Below are 22945 nucleotides of genomic sequence, written 5' to 3'. Positions count from 1 at the left end.
AGGAATCAGTAAGAGCTGAAAGGATAACTACTCTGGAGGCCTTCAGCCAGTAGAAGTCACACAGGAGGAAAACTGCAGAACCTAAGAAATTCCCAGAGAATGTTAACTCTTGGAACAAAATTGGTCCAAAATGCCTCCTTGCACCTTGTTCAAATCTTCCAGGAAGCCAATCCTGAGGCTGCTAGGCTGACTGTGCAGAGACTTGTTCAGCGTGGGTTTTCTTGCATATCTGAGGAGCTTCCCTGAGAGAGTTCCTAGTTTGGTTACTGAAGATAAATGCAATTCACAAAATAAATTTATCTAAACTTCTTCCTGGACAAAAGAAAGAAAGAGCAAGGAAAATAAGTACCACTGAAGAGTAGAATTCAATGAAAACACACAGCCCAGATTGAAGGCCTCATTAGTTTTGACCATGTGTTATACACTGGAGCTGAAATGCACAGCGAGAAAGAAGCGAAGAAGGAGGGAAGGAGGAGAGAGGGTGTACAACAGCTGTTCCGACGCACTGAGCAGTAAGTATACACAGGCAGAAACCCCGGCACTATTGAAAAGTTCACACACAGCACTGTCAGGAATACAAAGGAGCTACTCTCTATCGGTTCACTTGAGTTCGCCAACTACCTCAGCAACCCACTGCTGTTACAAAATACATAACAAAGCAACTTGAGGGAAGGCTATTCTGGCAGTCTGAGTCTGATCCATCAGGATCTCCGAAGTCATTGCTAGAAGAAGAGTCGAGAGAGAGAGAGAGAGAGAGAGAGAGAGAGAGAGAGACAGAGAGACAGAGAGATTGAAAGAGAGAGAGACAGAGACAGAGACAGACAGAGACAGACAGAGACAGAGAGACAGAGACAGAAAAAACACTGTGCTCAGCTCCATTTCTTGTTTTTAAGTCTGGGACCCAGACTGTGAGACGGTGCCTGCGCACATTCAGAGTGGGTTTCCCATGGGACTCAGTCAAAGCGCTCTGGAAGTGCTCTCACATGTGCAAAGGTGTGTTTCTACGCTGTTGAGTATCCTGTCTTATTGACAAGAATAAGCACATCGTTTGAGAAAGGTCTCACCGTAGTCTTAGACCACCTAATGTTACACAGACAAGCTATACATTCAAGGATAGGCTTGAGCTTGGGTCAATTCTCCTGTCCACACTTCCCAAGTGCTTATAGAAGTACAATTGCTTTTGTTCTTAAATGTATGTTAAAATTAACAAAAGCAAATATATATTTTACAGTTCCTAGAGAATATCAGAAATGATGATCATTATTCACCAACATTGAGAAAGATAAAATTCAATGGTTCAATCTGTGTTTAGTCACATTGATGAGACCATGTTTCAGAACATCTACACCTCCAGAAACAGAGTCACTCCTAACTAGGAAAACTGAAGCGATCTGTATAAGCTACTATACTACTCTTGATGTAAGAAGAATAAAAGAAGGGGCCCAGGCAGTAGAAGAGACTAAATCAGGACCAGCCCTCCTCATGGCTAGTTTCTCTAAACACTTGAGGACTCCCCTGATAGAAGTCTCAGACACAACCATAAATCTTAGTGCTTATCTGATCAACATCCACGAAAACTAATTGAAACCGCTTTCTGGAACATCAGTCATTTTGTGATGGTTTGCATAGCAGTAGATAATCTTCAATTTTAAAACATGATAACACTATATTAAACTATAACTTTGAGGGATGCATGTTTATTGGGAGGCTCTGTAATGAACGCAGGGTTTAAGATATACTAGATTTTTAATAAAAGCAATGTCAGCATTTCACAATCTGAAGTGCTTGGCCATATTATACAGCGAGAAGTAAAGCTATGGGACTAAGAAGCAACTGTTGAAGAAGTAAGGAAAAAAATCCTTCTGAGTATAATTCATAAAGTTTCCGAGACTCAACTCACTTGTGACCATGGCTTTAAGATCACACTCAACTCTCTTCCTTGCCAATTGATACAATAAGGACAATGAATATCTCCCCACGGCCCATGAGTTGAAGGGCTAGTCTCCAGTATGTTATCCTATTGAGAGAGAGTGGATCCTTTGGGAGATGAAGGCTAGTCATACAAAGTTATTATAAGTATGTCCTCAAAGGGTTCACCTGGACTCTAGACCCTTCCAGTGCCTTCTTTTGCTTCTACCACAAGTTCCTTACCACATCGTGCCTGATCACAGATCACAGACAAAAGTCAATCAATCAGGAACTGAACTTGTAAACCAAACAAACCAAATAGCTACACTGCACTGATTTTTAATGTCATCATAATTCCTATAGCTTTCTTCAAGTTATTTTCCCCTTTTCAAAACTCTGTCTGAACCTGCCACCTTACTAATTTCTAGAGCCCTGTGGCTGTTTTCCTAACCCGTAGATTCACTAACTGGCTTATCATCCCTTGCACTGTACTGGAAAGGGCGTAAAAAGCACAGATTGTGGGGGATGCCATGCCTGGGCAGGTGGTTCTGGATTCTATAAGAAAGCAGTCTGAGCAATCCACAGACAGAAAGCAGCACTCTTCCACGGCCTCTGCATCAGCTCCTGCCTCCAGGTTCCTGCCCTATTTGAGTTTCTGTCCTGTCTTTCTTTGATGATGACCAGCAATATGGAGTTGATTTCTGACATGATATTCATCATAACAGTAAGTGTAACTAAAAATATTCAGCATAGTAAGAAATTATATATAAACATGGCCTGGTATCTAATGGCAGACAATCCAAGTGTTTTGTAATTTCGTTCTATTGGTATATATATTTTTAAAAATAGTCATAACATTAAATCTGTATCGCTTTTGTAGTAAAGCATAAGAAACCAAATCAAAGCCCTGTTCCTCTGCAAGAGCTGTACATACTCTAAACCGCAGAGCCATTTCCCTGCCTTTAATGTTATTTAACATACATTTGAAAGCCACTGGTGAAAATCTTCATTTTATTTTCAGAAAAATTTCAATTAATCAAGGTTGCTCTGGACATTCTTGTATTAAGTTTTGCTTGGATACATTGCTCTCAGGCAAAAATCAAATGTTTCCATTCCCCCTACCCCAACCAGACCTCTTTCTCCTCACCAGTTAGCATACTAATATGTTGTCATGTCTTAGGCTCTGAGACTGATTTCTTGTTGACAAAGACCTGAGGTGAGCAATCACAAGGTCTATGGTCAACTGAGAAATCTCTCCGAACTCTCTCTGAACAGGAACTTTTCCGTGTTAACACTGGGAGAGTTCTAGGTCTACCCAACTACACACAGAGGATGCTCTCCAAGCATACTCAGCCTAGAGTTTCCTATCAAGGTTATTTCTTGGCCCTATGCTTCACCTGGTGATTGATCTGGTCCAAATAAGAATTAACTATGCTCGTTTGCATCTCCCTTATGATGATAAATACTGAACAAAACCAATTTATAGGAGAACTGGATTTTTTTTGCTTATAGGTGACATCGTGGAACTCAAGGCAAAATCCGAAGAGAGGAACTGAAGCAGAAGCCATGGAGAAATGCAGCTTATTGGCTTGCTTCACATGGTTTGTTCAGCCTCTTTCCGATACAACCTGGGACATTCTGCCTGGGGATAAAACTGCCCACTGTGGGCTCGGCCATTCCACATCAATAATTAATGAGGAAACACACCGTAGAGCCATGCCTACAGACCAATATAATAGGAATGATTTTTCAATACAAGTTCCCTCTTCTCAGATAAATCTAGTTTGTGTCATTTTGAAAAAAAACTAGAAGTACTCAACATTCAGAACTAGTTATATCATCAAATGTCCTAGGGTTTACCAAATGAACTCTCATAATCTGAACCCATTTATTTTCCTGGTCCTCAGATGTTCTTACAAATGAAGGATGCTTCTTTTCTTCAGTACACTTCTGGGGGAAAAAAAAAGAACTAAATCCTGCTATCAAGAGACAGAGAATACAGGAAGTGGAGTCAGGCTAAAATACCTCAAGGAAGGTCCCCATTGGTCCACTATCTCCACAAATGCCCAGATTGGTCCTGATTCCAGCTGGGATCAAAGGTTGAAACACTGAGACTGAAAGGTGTATTTCACTACCACACAGTTGGTCAGGTACTCTACCATTTACATCTTTGTTTTGAGCTATTAAGACAACAAAAGTAATAACGCCACTCAGGAAATAGAAGGAACTACAAAAATGAGCTGCGGCTCACTTGCTCTGTTCTTAACAAGTTTACAAATAAAAAGCAACTGTAGTTTTCTTTTTTTTCCTTTTTGTTGTTTTGAGTCAGCATGGTCTCTATGCATCTAAATCTGCATGTGAACTTTTGCTCCTGTACCCAGCAATTTTTAAAGCTAGCATTACTATTCTTTAATAAATCTGCTGAATCCCTAAGTATCACCAAAAGGTGGAGGCAGAGACGGTGGGGGTGGAAAGGGGTGTGGGGAAGGACTCTTGTAGACAATGACCTGCAGGGTTAAACCTTCCTATTACTACACAACCTTGGCCTCATGCTCAGGAGATATTCATTTTTCAGTTCCTAGTGTCTGTCCTTAACCTACTCTATAGTAAGCACTCAGGAGAGCTACATGGGAAGAAACTTACTTAGGGAGGCTGAAGGCAGTTAGGAGAACTTCCGTTGCCTTGCTATTCCTGTCACTTGCTACAGTGTCAGTTAGGCAAGCCTCCTTGTCATCCAAGACCTCTAGTTCAGCTGCAAAACAGTGATTTGGGCTTACCTCCTCCTTTGTTAGGGTAGAGTCAGTCACAAGTGACACAGGGTCCAGTCAATGAAACAAAAGGAAGAGTGTTCATATAACATTGTCTCACAGATCTTGTCCCACTTAAGAAAGGTTGATATTGTCCACATTGGAGGAGTTAGGGAAAGGATTAAAGGAGCTGAAGGGGTTTGCAACCCCATCAGAACAACACCAATCAACCAGAGCTCTCAGAGACGAAACTACCATCCAAAGAGTACACATGGACAGACCCATGGCTCCAGCTGCATATGTAGCACAGGATGGCCTTGTTGAGCACCAATGGGAGAAGAAGCCCTTGGTTTTGCCAAGGCTGGACACCACCACCCCAGTGTAGGGGAATGTTAGGGTGTGGAGGTGGAAAGAGGTGGGTGGATGGGTGGGGAAACACCCTCATAGAAGAAGGGGGAAGAGGGATGGGTTGGGGGTTATGGACAGGGGATCGGGAAAGGGGATAACATTTGAAATGTTAATAAAAATCCAATTAAAAAAAGGTTGATATAAATCAACAAAACTATTGGAGTAGTATACAATAAGAAACTAGAAAATGCAACCTTGTAAGATTAAGGGTCCTCTTTTTAAAAACTATACAGAGTGATTTAAGCAATAATTTGATAAGAGTTTTTTAACAGTGACTACTATACTATGACAGTGATTAGGACTAAATTAACTCAAGATGCCTTCCTGATGAATTTTTTCTGATTCTATTACTTATTGAATGGACTCTTTCCTAGAAGTTTGAGAGATAAATCCAACTTGTGGGGCTGGGAATAGGTTCAGTGATTAGGCAGCAGCTGCTCCTTCAGATTGCCCAAATTTTGTTTCCAGCACCCACATCAGGCAGGTGATAACTTTCTGTAACTCTAGCTCCACAGAATCCAGCTCTCTGTTCTGGCCACCTCAAGTGTCCACATATAAATGCAGCATGCGTGCACACACAAACAAACACACATACACACATCAAAAGATAGATAGATAGATAGATAGATAGATAGATAGATAGATAGATAGATAGATAGATAGACAATCTTTTAAAAAAGAATCCTTTCAATTTCCCTACCTCCTTTCAACATCAACATTACTTACAAACCTCAACTTTCCCAGACAATTTGTCTGTCATCCCTATTAAAGTACCAGGCCTCATAGGCATAGATTTCATGAACTCATGTATGGGACATTCACTTCTGCTCTTTGAAAACAGCAAAAGTAACTCTATCTTCTTTTACACACACACAAAAATTAATCCCCACTGTGTACAAAAACCATGACTGCAGAGGAGGGCACACTGCTTTGGTACTTGAGCAGCATCTGTTTGTGACGTAACCTGGTTCTTGTTTACTTGTTGGCCGTCTGCTGTCCACATGTGAACGATATAAGGGAAACCACAAGAGCATACACTTGGCAAAGGCACAATTATTCTATTGAAAAGGCAGTAAGCTGTGAGAATCCACATCATCCAGCTGACATGACCAGCAGGTACTCCAAATGCAAGAAAACTCAGCCCCGAAGCAAGCCTTGGAGTTACAAATTAGTAATTTACACTAGAATTGGGTAACTTCTGAACTGCTACTCTACTTAATAGTACTTTACATAAAAGATGAAAATTAAAAAAGGAAATAAGATATTTAATAGGTACTATCATCACACTAGACCTTCTTTACTAACCCCCTGAATAAGTCTCAAGCAGCATATAAACATGATTTCTACAAGATGAGAAACATCAGGAAAACATTTCGAGAGTGAAATTAATGACATATATCTATAACATTAATCTAACAAACAAAATATGTTAAAAATGAGACATAACTTTTATGGATGAAGCATTTCAACCTATTCCCTTCTTGCCATGCAGGCCAGCAAACTGACACATGACTCCAGACTCCCTCGGATGGAGTCCCTGCTCTCTAAGCATGTCTGAGCAGATGGTATGCTCCTACCATGGGATTCCAATGCTAACACCAGGAAAAGCTCTCAAAGCCAAAGCTATCCAAGCAAAAGCTTTCAAAGTCCCCAGTACTGCTCTTCCTGCCAATAAAACACACAGCTGCAAACCTTTCTTCCTTGGGATACCATGTGGGTGAAGCATCCAACCTGGCAGCCTTACAAACAAGAATAAGACTTCATTACTATAAACTATTAGAGCTTTTGCCAGACATGATGGTGATACTGTAATCCCAGCCCTCACGGGGCAGTAGGAAAAATTCAGGAATTCAAGACCAGTCTCAGCTGCAACACAGCACTTATGTGAAAAACTACAGACAAAACAAGCAGTGCTGGTGATGTACACCTCTAGTCCCAGTACTTGGGGGCATGGGGGCTGATGTACTGATGACAGCGAAGGAGAACCTTCTGTTAGAGGCCAGCCTGGGCTACACACCTGAGACACTGAAGGGGAGGGAGCACCTCCTGTTAGAGGCTAGCCTGAGCTACAAGTGTGACACTGAAAGGGAGGGAACACCATCTGTGAGAGGCCAGCCTGGGCTAAACATGGGACCTTGCTGCAAAAACAAACAAATTTGAGCTGTCTGTTGCAGTGCAGTGAAAATGACTGACACAATAACAGATGGATTAATAGTTTGCAAAGCTTTCAGATCAAAAAGATAACATCTTAGCAATCCCAGAAATGATGTAAGGCAAGAAAAAGACAGGTTGAGTTTGGATTAATGAAAAAGGCAGGGCAACCAACTTCGTGTTGTTCAACTGCAAAGGAATCTGCCTCCTTTAGTATCATGGTCTGTGACTGAACACACAGCAGGGAACAGTTCACCCTATCCTGGAGAACAGATGCAATCTTAAAAATCAAGCCTGTGAACAAAGATTCATCAGTTGCAGCTCCCTAAGAAAATACAGACCTCCCTCTCTGAGACACACTAGATGAGATTATCGAGAGGCAAAAGCAAGGAAACAAACCACGGTTCTGCCTAGAGGAATATCAAAACAAGTAAAATAAAGCTATTGTCTATCTCTTGCTTGCACCACCAACTACAGATGGAGGAAGACGTAACCGGAGCAAAGGATGTGGACACAGCAGAGGAAGGGTTGGCAAACACGGCAGGAGACAAGGGCATCAACAAGCTTCACTTGCACCTGCAGAACTCTGCTTCAAAAGGCAGAGGGTACCATTCTCTAAACTGAGAAAAGAAAGGAGAACAGTTAATGTTTGCAATGTAATGTGATGTGTGACATCATGAAGTCAAGATATATAAGCGTTATTTGTACCCCATTTCTTAACATCCACAAAATAGAGATATGTATTTTTAGAGCTGTGTTTAAACTGCAGTGAGCTTTCAAACATTAAAACAGACAACTTAATATTTTTCCATAGCAATGTAATCTTAATGAGCAAATTCTCAAATAGGTATCATCGATCTCAAACAGCTTCTCAGCGATGGTTTTTCTGTAAGTCATATAGATGGAAAAATGGACGCCTTTCAGTATCCCACAAAGAGAAATCTGCAGATTAGCGGGGCAGCAATGCTCTAACTCTGCTGTGCCGTGTGAGCATCATGTAGTGTAGCTTTAGGTTTGTCTACTACAGGACTTTTGCTCATTTGTTTAAACAATAACAGTAGAGAAATATATTAGATCTTTGGATGCCCTGATGCAATGTCTGATAATGTGATGCAATTTGACAATAACTTGAAGTACCAGAATTTATGGACAATCACGTCTTTGTGCTTGTCTGCTTTGGTTACCAAATGACTTTCTGGAAATAAAACATTATCATGAGGACACATTTAGTGATGTTAAACTAAATCAATTTTTAAAAGCACAAATTTTATTCTTTAACAAGGTACAAAATGTTTCAAAATATGATTCTGTGTCAACATTGTATGCACGGCATTAGTCTTTCCATGTATATTCTGTGTATTATCAAGCACATACCTATTTATACTGGTTTTTTAAAGTAAATTCTATAAATTTGAAGTATATTCCAAAATATAAAAATAAGAATGCAATGGAGTTGAAGAAAGCTCTCAAAGCATAGCTGGGGAAGACCTTGAATAACCTTCAGCAAAATTGACCACCCGATGTTTTGTTCTTGCCTCCAAATGGAAAAATGATACAGTAGAGAGATGCATGAAGTCCCATCTCAAGGACCTTAGTGAACCACAGGGAAAGAAGCCAGAATACAATCACCTTTGTGCATTCCAGGATGCTAAATAATGTGATTACCTAAAGCTACGTGAAGAAATTATAGGCATGCCAGTCAGACAAATGCCCTATTAATTAAACATGAGGCAGCGCACAGGGTTGTGGCATAAATCAACCAAATGACAGACATAACCCCTTCCTAGATCTTGTGAACATCAACCACAAAGCTCCCAGTGAAAGCAAAGTCCATGCTCAAATCTTACAGTGAGCTTTCCCTGCAGGCCACACCTTCCTGATGTCACAAACCTCTACATCCAAGCCCACACCTAAATAGAAGCTCCTTTAACACATCTCTGATCTCAAGCTGTCTTTGATGGGTCCTGTTTTTCATTTGAATCTCGTAATTTCTGTCTTTTACTGCAGAATTAAGGATCTTAAATTCAGAGTTTTTATTGCAAGCTGTGTTTTAAGTCTTGCTCATTGTTGATTTTCTTCAGTGTTTGGTGCTTTCCTATTGCAGTTTCCTTATTGTTCTCATAGCATTTATTCTTCCCTACATCTTTGTGGACATTGTTGTTTCTCTTCAGTCAGATGGACTCCTCCAAGCATTTTCTGGAGAGTTGGCTAAAGTGTCATGAATTCCTTTAGCTTGTTTTTCATTTTCTTTCAAGTATGAGATAGTCTTGCTGGGTATAGCACTCTGTATTGACTGTTGTCTTTCAGAGACTAAAATACATCATTAGAAGCCCTTAGGAGTTTTTCTTTTGATTTCTTTGAATATATTTATGATTGTTCCTGTGAATATTTTGTTAGGACAGTATCTAATTCATATGCACTGAACATCATTACTATGAAATTAGAGATTTGGAGAAAGTCATGCTTCCTTGATTTTTCATGCTTCCTTTGTTTAGCACTGAGAGTTGTGCAGCTACGCTGGATGTTTTTAATCACACTTTTTCTTTTAGTAGAAATAACTGCAATATTCAAAAATGACCAGGTTGCACTAGGGTTGTAAGGTTATTTTTTCCTCTGTTATAGAATCATGTTAGGTACCACCAGATTGGATCTCTATTATGCTCCTGAGAATAGGACATGTAATATCTTCTTGCTGGTTCCAATACCTACTCTCTTGTTATTCTTTCCTAAGCTCCTACATGGCTGTCAGACCCTTAAGCTGTCCTTTGAAACATAGGTTGGGTCACAGATTCTGGTCCTGTCTTCACAAACCCTGTTCTTCATAAATCCTGTTCTTCACAAATCAGTTCACAGATGCCCCCATTCCTGTAGTCAGTCTCAGTTATCTGAATATGAATTAGTGTTGTTCTGCACTCTGGGTGGTCCATGGCAAGTTAAGGCCACAAATGATGCATGCATGAGCTGGCAGTCATGCATGGGTTATGTCCTAGCTGCTTGTTAAACCTCAGGTAAGTTCTTCACAAGCCCAGTCAGTCATAAATGGTGGCCCTGGCCCTGGACAGCTCTCCCCAAAGCAGGTCGTGAAGTTTGGGTACATCTTCTTCCTCGCAGTTTATCTCTTACTGGGTCTAACTTAGATCAGACTCAATGTCTTCCACACAGACTAGCAGTACTCATTATTCTGCTGGCTGTGTTTTGGTATATAGTTACAGTTTCTTGGCACTTGTTCTGACCAGTGTCAATCATAGTGGTTCTAGTGCCACCAGGTCACCTACTTACTCAGCTGGCTATTTTTTAATGGTGTTTCAGTTTGGGTTGAATACTAAGAAGGTCATATTTTCGTGCCTTTCCCTGTCACTGTCCAGCAAATTTCTTCTGTCTTCTTCCCTAATTTTTTTAAATATCTCTTTCTTAGAGTACACTTTCTGAATTTCTGAACTTATGTATCTCAAGCATAGCTGTGGTCTTTCCCTCTCACTAAAACATGGGACTCCCCAGATCCACCAATCCCTGTAGGGTGGACCCTGAGTTGTTTTTCTCCTGTTCTGTTTCTAGTTTCCTCTGCTATCAGCTAGAGATCCTCAGCTGTCTCCTACCTTTCCTAGTAGGTGTTATCCAACCTACCAGTTCATTCCATGGGGGTTATAATGTACCCTGGCTGCCTAGCATCTGCAATCTTAACAAGCCTCTACTGTCCTCAGATGCTACTATATGTATTTAAACTGCACAAGAGTCCAAACAGATATGAATGACAACTGATGTACATGAAAAGGAGCAAAGCTTTAAAGTTTTTCATTTCTGCAAAGAATGCAGGACCCAGATCATTGTAGTACCTCCAATGCTCAGGACAGGGCCCAGCAGAGTGTATGCGCTCAATACTACTATGTGGTTGAATGAGGAGGCTTCTCAGCCACCACAGAGCAGGTCCAGGAATCTAGAGCAACCCCTTCAAACAAGAAAACTGCTGTTCTTTCTATTACTTTCAACCATTTTTCTTGACATTATCCAAATGGTTCTATATTCTATTTTTTTCCAATTCAGTCATGCATTTTCTTTTATCATTAATCTTACCCCCACCCTTCCATAAAGTAAATGTTCATCCTACCAACAGCCATCTGAGTGAGGCTGGACCTACACAAATCTTCAGTGACTTCAAATAAGAAAGACATCTCTGGCTGCCTGTTTGACTGCAAACTCATCACAGTCCAAGGGTCCCAGACCTGCCTCCCCCCTCAACTAAGCTGCTCATCAATTTGACCCTCAGAAAAAATGTAAAGAGATACATGCTTACTGCTTCATGTGGTTAAATTTAGAGCAAGCTTGTTACAAACAGGTAACCAACAGAGTTACAGATGCATACCGATGAGCACCATAAACCAAAGCCACTCAGAAACAATTAAAAATCCATACTCTTAAAAATATCTCCTAGAATCTCTGAATTTGTGACACACCATTAGTAACATGTTCTTACTGCTGTGAGAGACATACATGCAGCTGCCCTTCAGTGGAGGTAGAGTTAACTATTGCAATGGCTTCTGGAGTCAGGGACACAAAAGGTCTTCTCATCAAAACTTGCCCCTACAAAAGAAAAGAGCTCCACCAATAATGTTTTATTCATGACTTTGAATGACTATTTGCAGAGTCTATAAAATCCTGTGCTTAACATTCTTTTTATTGACATAAGATATCTGTCTTCACCATACATGCTCCTGTAAGAGGAGCTTCATGTTGCCTAAGGCCAAATTTTGTTCCATTTGCTATCAATGATGTGACAGGCCATGCTCTTTGTAGAGAAAGCTATTTCAGTGTCTTAGGGGAGGCTTCTCTTCATCACTAACTTCTATTAATACCTCTTGTTCTGTGGGGATGAAAAATTTAAGGTCTGTAAATGATGTATAAAGGACAAGTTTTCCAATTTTTCTTTCTCAATCCTTGAGTTAAGCTTATGCCAAATACCAGAAATGTCTACGTTTATAGGGACATTTTCTCAAAAAGAATCTTTATTTTTGTGTGTGTGTGAGAGGGATCTGTATAGGGTACAAATGTTAACTACTATTTTTAAGACGAGTGATTTGCATGTGGTTAATTACTAATAAAACTGATACTAAGTCCCAGCAACCTAAAGCAACCTAAGAGGCTGACTCTGCAACTGTACACAGCTCAGAAGGGAGAACTGATAGTGCATGCCACAATGGAGCAGGACTCTGAACTGAGGTCAGCAGTACAGTGAACTTGTGCTGCTATTTGAGCTCAGTGTCTAACTCTTTACCATTCAGGCCAGCTCCATAGCCCAGCTTTCTGCCTTCCTCATGATACAGATGAGAACCCAAAGGCTTCCTTCATGTGCCAAGGCTCTATAAATACCAAGTCACTCTTAGATAACAGCATGCAGCAAACAGAGCTGTGGAAGATAAGTCTACACATACATAGAAGTACATGAGATGTAATGCTACCTCAGACATTCCAAAGAATTCAGTGTCTTTTCCAAATTGGATAACTTACTATTTCAATTGAGTTGTTTTAACTAAATAATTGTTTATTTATAAAAGGAAAAGAACACAAAGCCTAGAAAACACTGCCTTGTCATTTTCTATTCAAATACTGTACACATGTTTTCATTTAGTGTCACAAGTCAACTCTGAGAAGTGTCACCACAATTCAGATGCTTAGGAGTGCTCCTGCATCACTAACAGACTATCTTTCATTTTAGAACTTCTAGTCTAAGTTGGAAATGTTTCCAAAGTCTACACACTTAACTGACTTTCTGAAAAGGGTACATGTGGGAAAGGCTATTAGCTTGCTAGATCCTTCTCTAGCAATTCATATTCCTAATCATCATTTCCAAAGCAAATTCACAAATATCAAATAAATCTCAGAACTACAAATATAATCGAGTCTCCACAAAGGAGTTCCAATCATCTGCCAAAACAGATCTGAAATTCTTAATCCCTTTTCCAAAAAAATTGGAGCAAGTATTGACGTTTTCCACCAAACAAGCCACATAGCCACAAATGTTTCTCGTTTACTCTACCCCTGGGGCATACAGCTCAAATAAAAAATTTCCTGAATACCCCAAATTTCAGATGCAATTTGGAATGCAAGTGATTCATAATGTAGTGCAGGAAACATTATGCTCTTGTTTTACCCACTCAGAGTCTCTGGAATGCAGTTCTTAAGAGATCATCCTAACCAGTTAGAGGGTTGGCTTTGTTTTCAGTCAGGAGACCCAACTATTATGCTCTTTGCCCCTTGCTCCAGTGTGATTTTGAAGCCTCAGGAATCTGTTACTTCAGCTACTGTTCAAGTGAGAAAGATGTTTCCTCAAGGGAGCTAATAGGGTTCCTAAGTATACCATGACAAAAGCAAGGTAATGTGCATCCATGCCCATTAAGGAAGGGCCTACAGTGGCTGCTAAACAGATTTAGAACCTAATTAAATCAAGAGTGAAATTTCACAGACACTCTTGTCAGCTTGTAATCCTGCCCTTACATTGATTCCCTTCTGCAGCCACCAGTTATGTCCTGAGGGACCACAACTGCCACCGTTTTCTTCCAGAGACTTCTATTCTCTCTCAAGGAAAAGCATACAGTTGACATATGGGAAGAAACATGGTCAGTAAGTGTTCCAAGTGAGAGTGATAACTGTGCCTTGGGAAGGATCATTGATAAAACAAGACGTGCAATGTCCCAAATGTGGTAAGAACTGGAGGCACAGTAGAGTATCATGTGGATGGGAGAAGAGCTAGATGAGCAGAATCACAATGATTTTCATTTACTAAAGGTGAGAGCAAAGTAAATTGCCAGATAGGATAAAAATTATTGAGGCAGTCTGAGGCCCAGCGCAGAGCTCTGAACAAACAACCTGAAGATTGAAGCAAATTAGGAAAGTTACTGATTCTCACACGTATCAACCAATGAAAAAAAGTTCTCACATAAAGAAAACTTGGGAAAACATTTAACCCATAGTCCAACACAAGGAGCATGTGCATGAATGTCTTTACCATGTATGTTTAAAACACAGTAAGGAGAAATAGGTGACTTAAAATAAATTCCATAAATAGTTTTGACAACAGTAACACAAAGAAAGAAACTGAACATGGCAATTGAATTCATTACTACAGATGCCACAAGACTACTTTGATCAGAAACATGAAAAAAAATTAATATACTTGGAAAAGAAACTGATGCTTACACATGAATAAAAAATGAATCAATTTCAATTGTGTTTAGATCTTTGTGTAGAGAATCGTCCAAAATGTGGTTTAACAATCCTTCTTATCAAAGATCCCATATTCTATTATATCTTAGCTGTTATAAAAGAGTTAGGTCTGTGTTTCCATACAAAGAATACATTGTTTCTATAATACTTCTAGTAACAGAGAAATTACTTAGCTGAGGATAGAAATTAAATAGCAAGCAACTGTATTTTTTGTTGGATTAAACTTAATGCTGTGACTTTTCCTTACTATAGTTTATTTAGAATTAAGTGTAATCGGTATAATAGTCAATAAATTTCTACATTAAAGTTTCTATAAGCAATTGTCACATTTGGAAGAGCAATCTAGAACAGTGTAGACAGTTGGCCCCTGGTCTTTCCTTCCTTTCATGTTTATGTCAGCCATGGTTCCTTGACTTCTTTTGCAGTTCAGAGTCAGTATGGGAAACTTTACACAGGATGAGTCAGTTTTCTATCACACTATAGTATACCCTCGTTTTCTTGACATCTGATCAATCATTTATGTACAGGACCACTCTAGACCTGCCTCTTTTTCTTTTGCCTTTATTTCCATTGAGCAATTGGTTAACTCATAATCTGTACAGGAACCAAATGGCACATGTGGCAGTATACGACAGTAGAGTGAATCAGTTCCCTGAGATCTGATTTCTACTTTGCCAATCAATTTCATAGGGGTCTTACCTGGGCATGTGGTGATGAAAAACTTGTTAAACTGTGTGTTGTGTGCTTCTATGAAAATGGTTTTGGATGAAAGTAACATTTAAATCAGTGGGCTTGAGTAAGGAATATTGACTACCATAATGGGAATGGACCTCATTCAATCAGTTGAAGGTCTAAAAGAACACAAAGCTGCCCCCCAGATTGTTCAGCATAAGAGAATCATCATCTCTTGAGTTTGTTCAAAGCAGATTTCCTGGCTCTGTAAGAGCCTTTGGTTCTTGGATTCAAATTGAGACATTAGCTCTGCAGATTTTTTAATTTGCCAGTGTCCACTATTGCATGAGCCAAATGTTTATAATAGGTCTGCATAGACAGATACTTAAATGTATCCCACTGGATGTGTTTATCTGAAGAAATTGCAAAAGCGCATGATCCCAATAAGACTCAATCTGACAGTAGGGTAACACATGTGAGCAAGTTGTCTCCATGAGGCCTTTCTCAAAGAATAACCCACAACAGAGTAAGATGATCCAAAGCAACTAGCAAACCAAACTGCTATCAAAAAACATGCACTGAAGAAAATCAAAGTATTTGAAGGCAAGCTCTGCCAAGCACAGTATCAGACCATGTAATTCATTCCCCCAAGAATTCCAATAAAGCCAGATATCTGGTTTTAGCTGACAGTTCAGTTGCTTTTTTCCTACATATGCTGACTAAACGATTTTTTTTGCTTTTATGAGTTAGGTACTGTTATATGAAGCTGATCATGGGGAAAAAATTGAAGAAATGGAGTAGAGTTATAAATTAATTCATTACTCTCAGGGTGCATTGTACAAATATGAAGCCGACAGGCTCACTTGAATTGCAGCCAGATTCTTCCGCTCCTGAGATGGTGCCTCATGTACAAAGCGAAGCCAGTTGGAGTGTCTCGGGTTGGTAGCATCCAAAATATACAGAACTTCTCCCTTGCTCCCACGCACCTAAAGCAAAACAAAATGACTTCAGTTTTCACAGAAATATATATTAATCATACTAAATGTACCAAAAGTAAAATACTACATATTTTTCTGAAATATGCACCTTTTTATTGATAAGCTTGAATAAATATTAAATTAACAGCTCTCTTGGCTTAAACTTATGTCTAAAGAAGCCTACTATTTAATTTGGCAAATAAGTGCATGACTCAAAACTGTCCTCAAATAACAGAGACACCTCATGTTTTCTATGTCCTCTTTGCAGGTGTGTTTGAATACATGGTAACAATCACAATTTTTCCAGAGATAATCACAACGTGACCCATCTCATTTCTCCACCAAAACAAGCAGCACTGCCTCCCCAAGAGAGAGCAGTGGAGCCAGGCAGTCTCTTCCAATTCTCGTCCATCTGCTTGGTGAATTATCTTCAGAAGGGAGAAGTGGCTGACCTAACTAGAGGGAGGTGACAAGCCATGGGAAATGTGCTTTCTAGGGGATAAATGAAATACACTCCATTTTGTCTTCTAACAAATTATCCATGAATTTCTGGAGACAATGTTTTTAAATTATTTTATTTTATATAATCTCTAGCTATAAGTCTTTGCTTGTCAAACACAATCAATATTTTAACAGGGAAAGAAGTAACAGGAATGAAAGAAGGGAGGGAGGGAGGGAGGGAGGGAGGAAGGAAGGAAGGGAGGAAAGAGGTAGGAGGGAGGGAAAGAAAGGTAGGTGAGTCAGGGAAAGAATCAGTTCATTGAACAATACTGAATTTAAGATATGTGGACGCCAGTGTCTCCAAAACCCCTCCATTATTGGTTAGTTGACACTGGCCCGCTTTAATAAGACACAGGCACCCATCTCTTCTTGTGTTTCTGCATCACTGAATGCACCAGAGGAGGGATGGAAGGATGCTCAGCACTTTAGAGCCTTGAACTCTGTGCAGAAGACACTGGATCAGTTCTCACCACCAGCATCGTGCCTCACAACCCTCTGTAACTCCAGTATTGGAAGGTCTGATGTGCTTTCTGGCCTCTCTGAACACTGCACACTAGTGATACACAGACACACATGCAAGGAAAAACAACCATAAACTAAAAATAAAAAATGTATTTTAATCAAGCAGATATGACAAAAATGAATGGTTTTTACTCCAAACATGCAACCCACATAATATAAATGTAAATTTTAGAAATGCACCTTTACAAACATGAAGTAAGAAAAAAGTTCAAGGACAGCAAATCCACATGGCACATATTTTCAAGGTTCTTTCACTTACTCAACAAACTGCTGCTGCCCAGGACGAAGATTGTTTAGTGAATAAGGCACAGAAATACTAAGCCTTTGGCCTCAAAATACTTCAGAGTAAACAAACATACAATGGGACTTTATGTAAACATGAAGATGAAGATTATGAAGAAAAATAAAGCGGACTCCAGAAAACTGAGTAATGGGGTAAAGACCAGGGGAGTATCTGTTTTGAGGTGGCTTGAACTCAAGTGCTCTAAAGAGGAAAAGGAGTTAAAGAAAGACTTCAAACAGAGAAAGAGCAAGCCAAAGGAGCAGACCAGCTTTGAGTTCTGAAAGAGTCTGATGTGCACATGGAACAGGGAGAAGGTTGAAGAGAATCCAATACCACAGCTAGGAAAATGATGGACACTGAGATCAACTGGTAGATGGCAAGTCACTCACAAACACACAGACCAGGAAGCCACCTACACAGTCACATGGACGTATGTGCAATGATTTACACCTACAAGTCTGTTACAAAGTCATCTGTTTAGTGCATGGCAAAAGGAGACATTTCAAGATTTCAACATACATTGTACAGGAAAAAAATCAGTTAGCCTTTCCCCACTCTCTGCTATCTGTTGTTTCTCAAAGAGCTTTTACAACGTCTCTACTGAGATTTGTAATGTTCGCTGGAGAGCAGAAATTTAATCTTCAATATTTTAACTGCTAAAGGAGGAACTGAGGAAGGTAAAAAGCCTCGATCAAGTATTTCTCATATACTTAGGTGTAGAACTGTGAGAATTGGTTATACCTCCAATTAAATAACAAACTTATATTGCAATTGCCCTGCCTCCATGCTTCAAGCCTCATTGACCTATGGAGAATACAGAGAAAAAGATAACGAAACACCACTAACAGCACTGTCCTTCTGGATCCACAGCATGCAGTATACCTATCACTCAAAGAGAAATTTCATTTAACAACTTTAGAAGTTTGGCAATAAAGTCCTTCCCTTCAGGTACCATCATAGCCATGGGGGAGGGGGGAGTTTTATATTACAAATAACTGAATTCATCACAACAAGTAGTCATCCCTGTAGATTACTGGAAAAAATTCTGTTCTCAAGAAAACTGTAATGTAATTTAAAACCACAACTATTGTTGAAATCCACATAACAAGTGAATGAGAGAGAAGATGTGTTTGTCAATGGCCCATAAGTCCCTAGTCAGGGATGTAGGTGGAACCTGTCGGTGATGTGCCCATTACTCAGTATTGGATAACATGGGTCAGAGGTACTTGACCTTTGAGCTCAATGCAAAGATGCTAGACATTAACCCAAGTTTCTGAGGCTTACTGCAGTAAGCACATTTCTCTATGTATTTTCTTAAGTTTTGTCTCAGGGCCTTTGGCTCCAATTATTTTCAATGTATTGATTAGTATTAACTGTCATCTTGACAGAATCTTTAATTATCTCTTGGAGATGGCTGCTGGACATGTCTTTGGATGATTAAATTAATTACAATAACTGAGATGGGAACCGCAGCCACTGCAGGTGGCACCATTCCCTGAGCTGGGATCCTGCTCAGTAGAAGTGGAGAAAGGGCACTGAGTCATCGCTCTGTTACTGACTGTGGCTGCCACGTGGCCGGCTTACTTCTTCTCTGCCACAGTGAACTATATTCTGAGCTGTGGGACAAACAAAAGTCCTCCTGCCTTAAGATGCTTTTGTTAGGTTATTCTATCACAGCAATAGGAAAAAAACTAACAAACTCAGTATTAGCAGCTCACTTAAATTTTTGGTTCACAGGATGTACACATTTTCCAGCTGCCTGTTAACCTCATATAATATTCCATCTTAAGAAAAATGCACAATTTAACATCATTAAAATTCTTTAGAAATGTTTTACTTTTAAACATTGTTTTATTAAAAATGTTTAATTAGTAATAATATTTTAATAAAAATTAAATAACGCTGTTATTTATACTCTAATATAATAATGGTGAGAAATTTCTATACACTGTACAAATTTTCACATTTGAAGACCTATCTTTGCTCATTAACATGGTCAATGCCAATCTCACTGCTATTACATGCACTCACAAATTATTAAGTGCCCCTGCACGGTTCTTTACTGAGCCATGCCCTGGCCTGTAGCCTATGGTTTCTGTAAAGCCATTTTATTATTATCCAGTGTAAGACTGCATCTTCCTGCCCTTGTCACAGTACATTTGTTCCTACACCCTACGAAGGACACATCCTTGCTCTTTTTAGCACAAGCCAATGAAGACAACCCCAGGCAGCTATCTACCACTAAGGTCTCCATTTAACTATCTAATTTGACAGAGAACCCTGAGGTAATGCATTCAACAGTTTTGGTGTGTAGCAAAGATGGATAATTCTTCTCAGTATCACGTCCTAACACCTCACGAGTTTTGCAGCCAAAGCACCAAATTAGTGTCCCAATGACCATCTCCTATTGCTTGAATTTTGAAGGAAGTGAAAGAACTTATTACTGTCCCACCTAAGACAATCTTCTACAAATCCTGGGTCCCATAATGTAGTCAATGTTTTCATAGCAAAATCATTGCAGTTCAAGTTGCCCAAAGTCAAAGGGAGAACACCCTCGGTAAAGCAGAGACAAAACCGGGCAGCTTTACATCTCTCTGGGCTTAGCTATCACTCGGTGAAAGCTGTTCCCAGACCTGTTCCCATCCCTGCTCAATACCGACATTGCTTTTCAAGTGTCCAAGGGGGAAACTGTGTGTATTCTTGCTACCACACGTATGTATCTTCTTCCAGACTCAAGACTAGACTAACGGAACCAAAGAAAAGCCACAGCCTCCCCATCTTCCTACACAGCTCCTTCGGGAGGCAGACAAAAATTCAGTTCAGTCAGTGAAAAGTTTAGCATATGAGCATAAAAAAATAGGAATCAGGGTTAGAGTAGGTCAGCTTCCCTTAAAGTTCATATTTTTCCTTGTTAAATTAGGTCAGTTCTAGGCAGGAAGGTTTCTCGATTATTTGGCTGTTCACTGTTAAGAGAAGGCTCTGAACCCACCCATTCATCATTATGTCCTACAGTCCTTTCAAATGCTGAAAGCTTCTCTAACTACTACCTACTTATGCCAGCAAGACTCCAAAGGCAAAACTAATCAGCCGCATGTCCCCACAGAAGCGGCAACATGGCACAAGTGAGCAGCAGTGGTGGGCAGACATTCTTGATGAGAGTAGATGTCACAGAGCGTGACTTACCAGAGAAGGCATGTGTCTTCTCACGAAGCTTTTCACAACAATGGGTGAATGCTAAGACTGACAGCGTGCATGTCTTTAATGTATAAAATGTCGTCTTCTAATTTAAATTTCAAGTACTTTTCTGAGATTTTTTTTTAGTCGAAGGAAGCCATATGCCTTGCCTTCAGAGTTTAATTAGTCAAATGTCAAGATACTTTATGAGTGCTAAAAGGAAGAGATATTGGAATAAGATCTGATACACACACACACACACACACACACACACACACACACACACAGAGGTGGGGGAGCAGATATCAAGAGAGTCATCACTAGCAAACTAATGTTTTATAGTTTCTAAGCAGAAAGTGTGTTTCTCTTAGCAATTTTTTAAAGGATTCCAATTTGGAGTGGGGTTGCTTATAAACACCAAATGTCAGTACAGGAGTTAGGAATTTAGGAAACTGGAGACATAGGTTCATACTGTAGCCCAGCACCCTGTTAAGTAATCCTGATTCTGTTGCTTCCTTTAAAAATTAGGTCCAGATGGGTGTGGTAGCATCCCGTGAGCAGCAGTATTGGTGCAGGAAAAAGGTGCAGGTTTGGACTGGGTGAGTGTAAGGGAGACAGTCAGAACTAGGGGACATTGATTCTTACTTTGTGTCAGTTTGGTGAACTGATTTATGATCTGAGAATCAAATATCTCTGTATCTAGTAATAACGATTAATGCCTTGCTCTGACATCACTGTAAAGAATCTTACGTAAAGAATCAAATATTACCCAAGTACTAATTCTTATAATCATTTAGTAATCATAATGCTATGCTAAAATACTAAAAAAGTTGTTGTTTTCCTTATTCCTACAGAACACTCATTGTACCTAACATTGATAACTTTAAGATGTGCTAGGAAAACTTTTTTGGAAAAATTTTAGAACATAGCCTTATTGTTTAATTAGCATTTTGAGTAGTATTAAGGAAATATGAAACACTGTCTAAGGTCATAAAGTGCTATTTTGGGCGATATACATAGGAATGCATTCCTGAAAAACGTCTAGTACATATAGCTATAAAGCACGTACAGGTGGAGTGAGGAGAAACAAACCCAAGAGCAGAGAGAGCAGAGGGAAAAGTCACTAAAAGTATCTACACACCAATAAACCCTCCGATGGTTTCTGGACACAGAGACATGGCACAGGTGTGGTTGCATTTTCACTCCTCGTGGTCCTCAGAGGAGGAGGAGGGCAGTGAAAGCTGGCAGTGAACCTCTCCTCACTTCACCTGCTCCTTTTCTCTTAAGCTCTGGCAATGCGCTCTGACATCACTGTAAAGAATCGTACGTAAAGAACAATGAGGCGTGGGTACCAGGAGTCCTCCTAGAAACTCTTTTCACCTCTTCTTGACCAGGACAAGCCACCAGGACTTCCAGAGCAAGACCGTTCCAGTCCACCTCACCTCCATCAGGACAGCCACAACCTTTCCTGGCAAGAAACATTCTTGGTTTGGAGGCATGGTCCAACAATGGCCCATTATCAGAATATAAATTGTCTTTTCATTACTGAATTTTCCCCCATTCCCTTAAAGTCTATCCTCAATTCTGTACTTTACATGTTTTTATAACTGTCTATCCCTCCATACCAATGGCTATAAAGACCACCCTCTGTTTTATTCACAGGCGGTTTGCCTTCTCATCCTAGCTCTACCTATCTTCCTTCCACTTCATTTCCAACATAAACTCAACCATACACACGTGGCCCCAGCCATGTAAGCACAATGCTCTACCTATAGCAAGAGAATTCATGGATTAGACAGATGCCCAACAGTCAGATTCCACAGTGATGAAAAACTACTTCTTGTTTAACATTTGTTATTTTTACTGAACATGTGCTTTGGATTTTATAGTCAAGTTCATTACATGAAAACCAAAACATGGCAGGAAAGAATTCCACTTTGAAGAACAAATAATAGTAATAATGATTAATAGTTATGGAGTGTTTATTACGTGCCAAGCACATAGCAACACAATATAAAAAATGTCTATTCAGTTCTCAAAACTGCTCTATGAAGGCAGATCCTTTGAAAACTAAGGGACAAAATGAAAGAATATATTGTAGGGGGAAAAAAATTTCACAGCTATTCATGGAACCAGGACTTGTGTCATGCCCAACCAATTAATGACACTACCTTGTTACATAACTTTAGTATGTGTACAACCTTGTCACCAGTTTCCAACTACTGCACAGAAGTCTAAGAATAAGTTTTCACAATGCCTACCCATGGGAAACTGTCTTAGCATGTAAGAATTCCTTAAAGCTATGTACAAAAAGGATTCCTTCTAAGGTCCTGTTATGTTATAAAAAAGAACATAGACGTACCCTCTTAGAGCAGAAGGGGAGG

General features: G+C 39.7%; 1 protein-coding gene across 5 annotated transcripts in view; it reads right to left on the bottom strand.

Annotated features, from left to right (window-relative positions):
- Positions 1–22945, bottom strand: part of Prdm5 (PR/SET domain 5) — a 162156-nt gene that overhangs the window by 88969 nt on the left and 50242 nt on the right. For 4 of the 5 annotated variants that reach the window (XM_063286722.1, NM_001427515.1, XM_063286721.1 and 1 more), the window contains exon 3: positions 15968–16090. In XM_063286722.1, coding sequence (XP_063142792.1) covers positions 15968–16090 — 123 coding nt within the window. Of the gene's footprint in view, positions 1–144; positions 15937–15967; positions 16091–22945 lie in introns of those variants that run through there. The other variant, XM_039108696.2, reaches the window with a different exon arrangement.

Source organism: Rattus norvegicus, chromosome 4, assembly GCF_036323735.1.
Source record: "Rattus norvegicus strain BN/NHsdMcwi chromosome 4, GRCr8, whole genome shotgun sequence".
In the NCBI taxonomy this organism is placed as follows: domain Eukaryota; kingdom Metazoa; phylum Chordata; class Mammalia; order Rodentia; family Muridae; genus Rattus; species Rattus norvegicus.
This window is presented reverse-complemented; position numbering and strand designations above follow the sequence as displayed.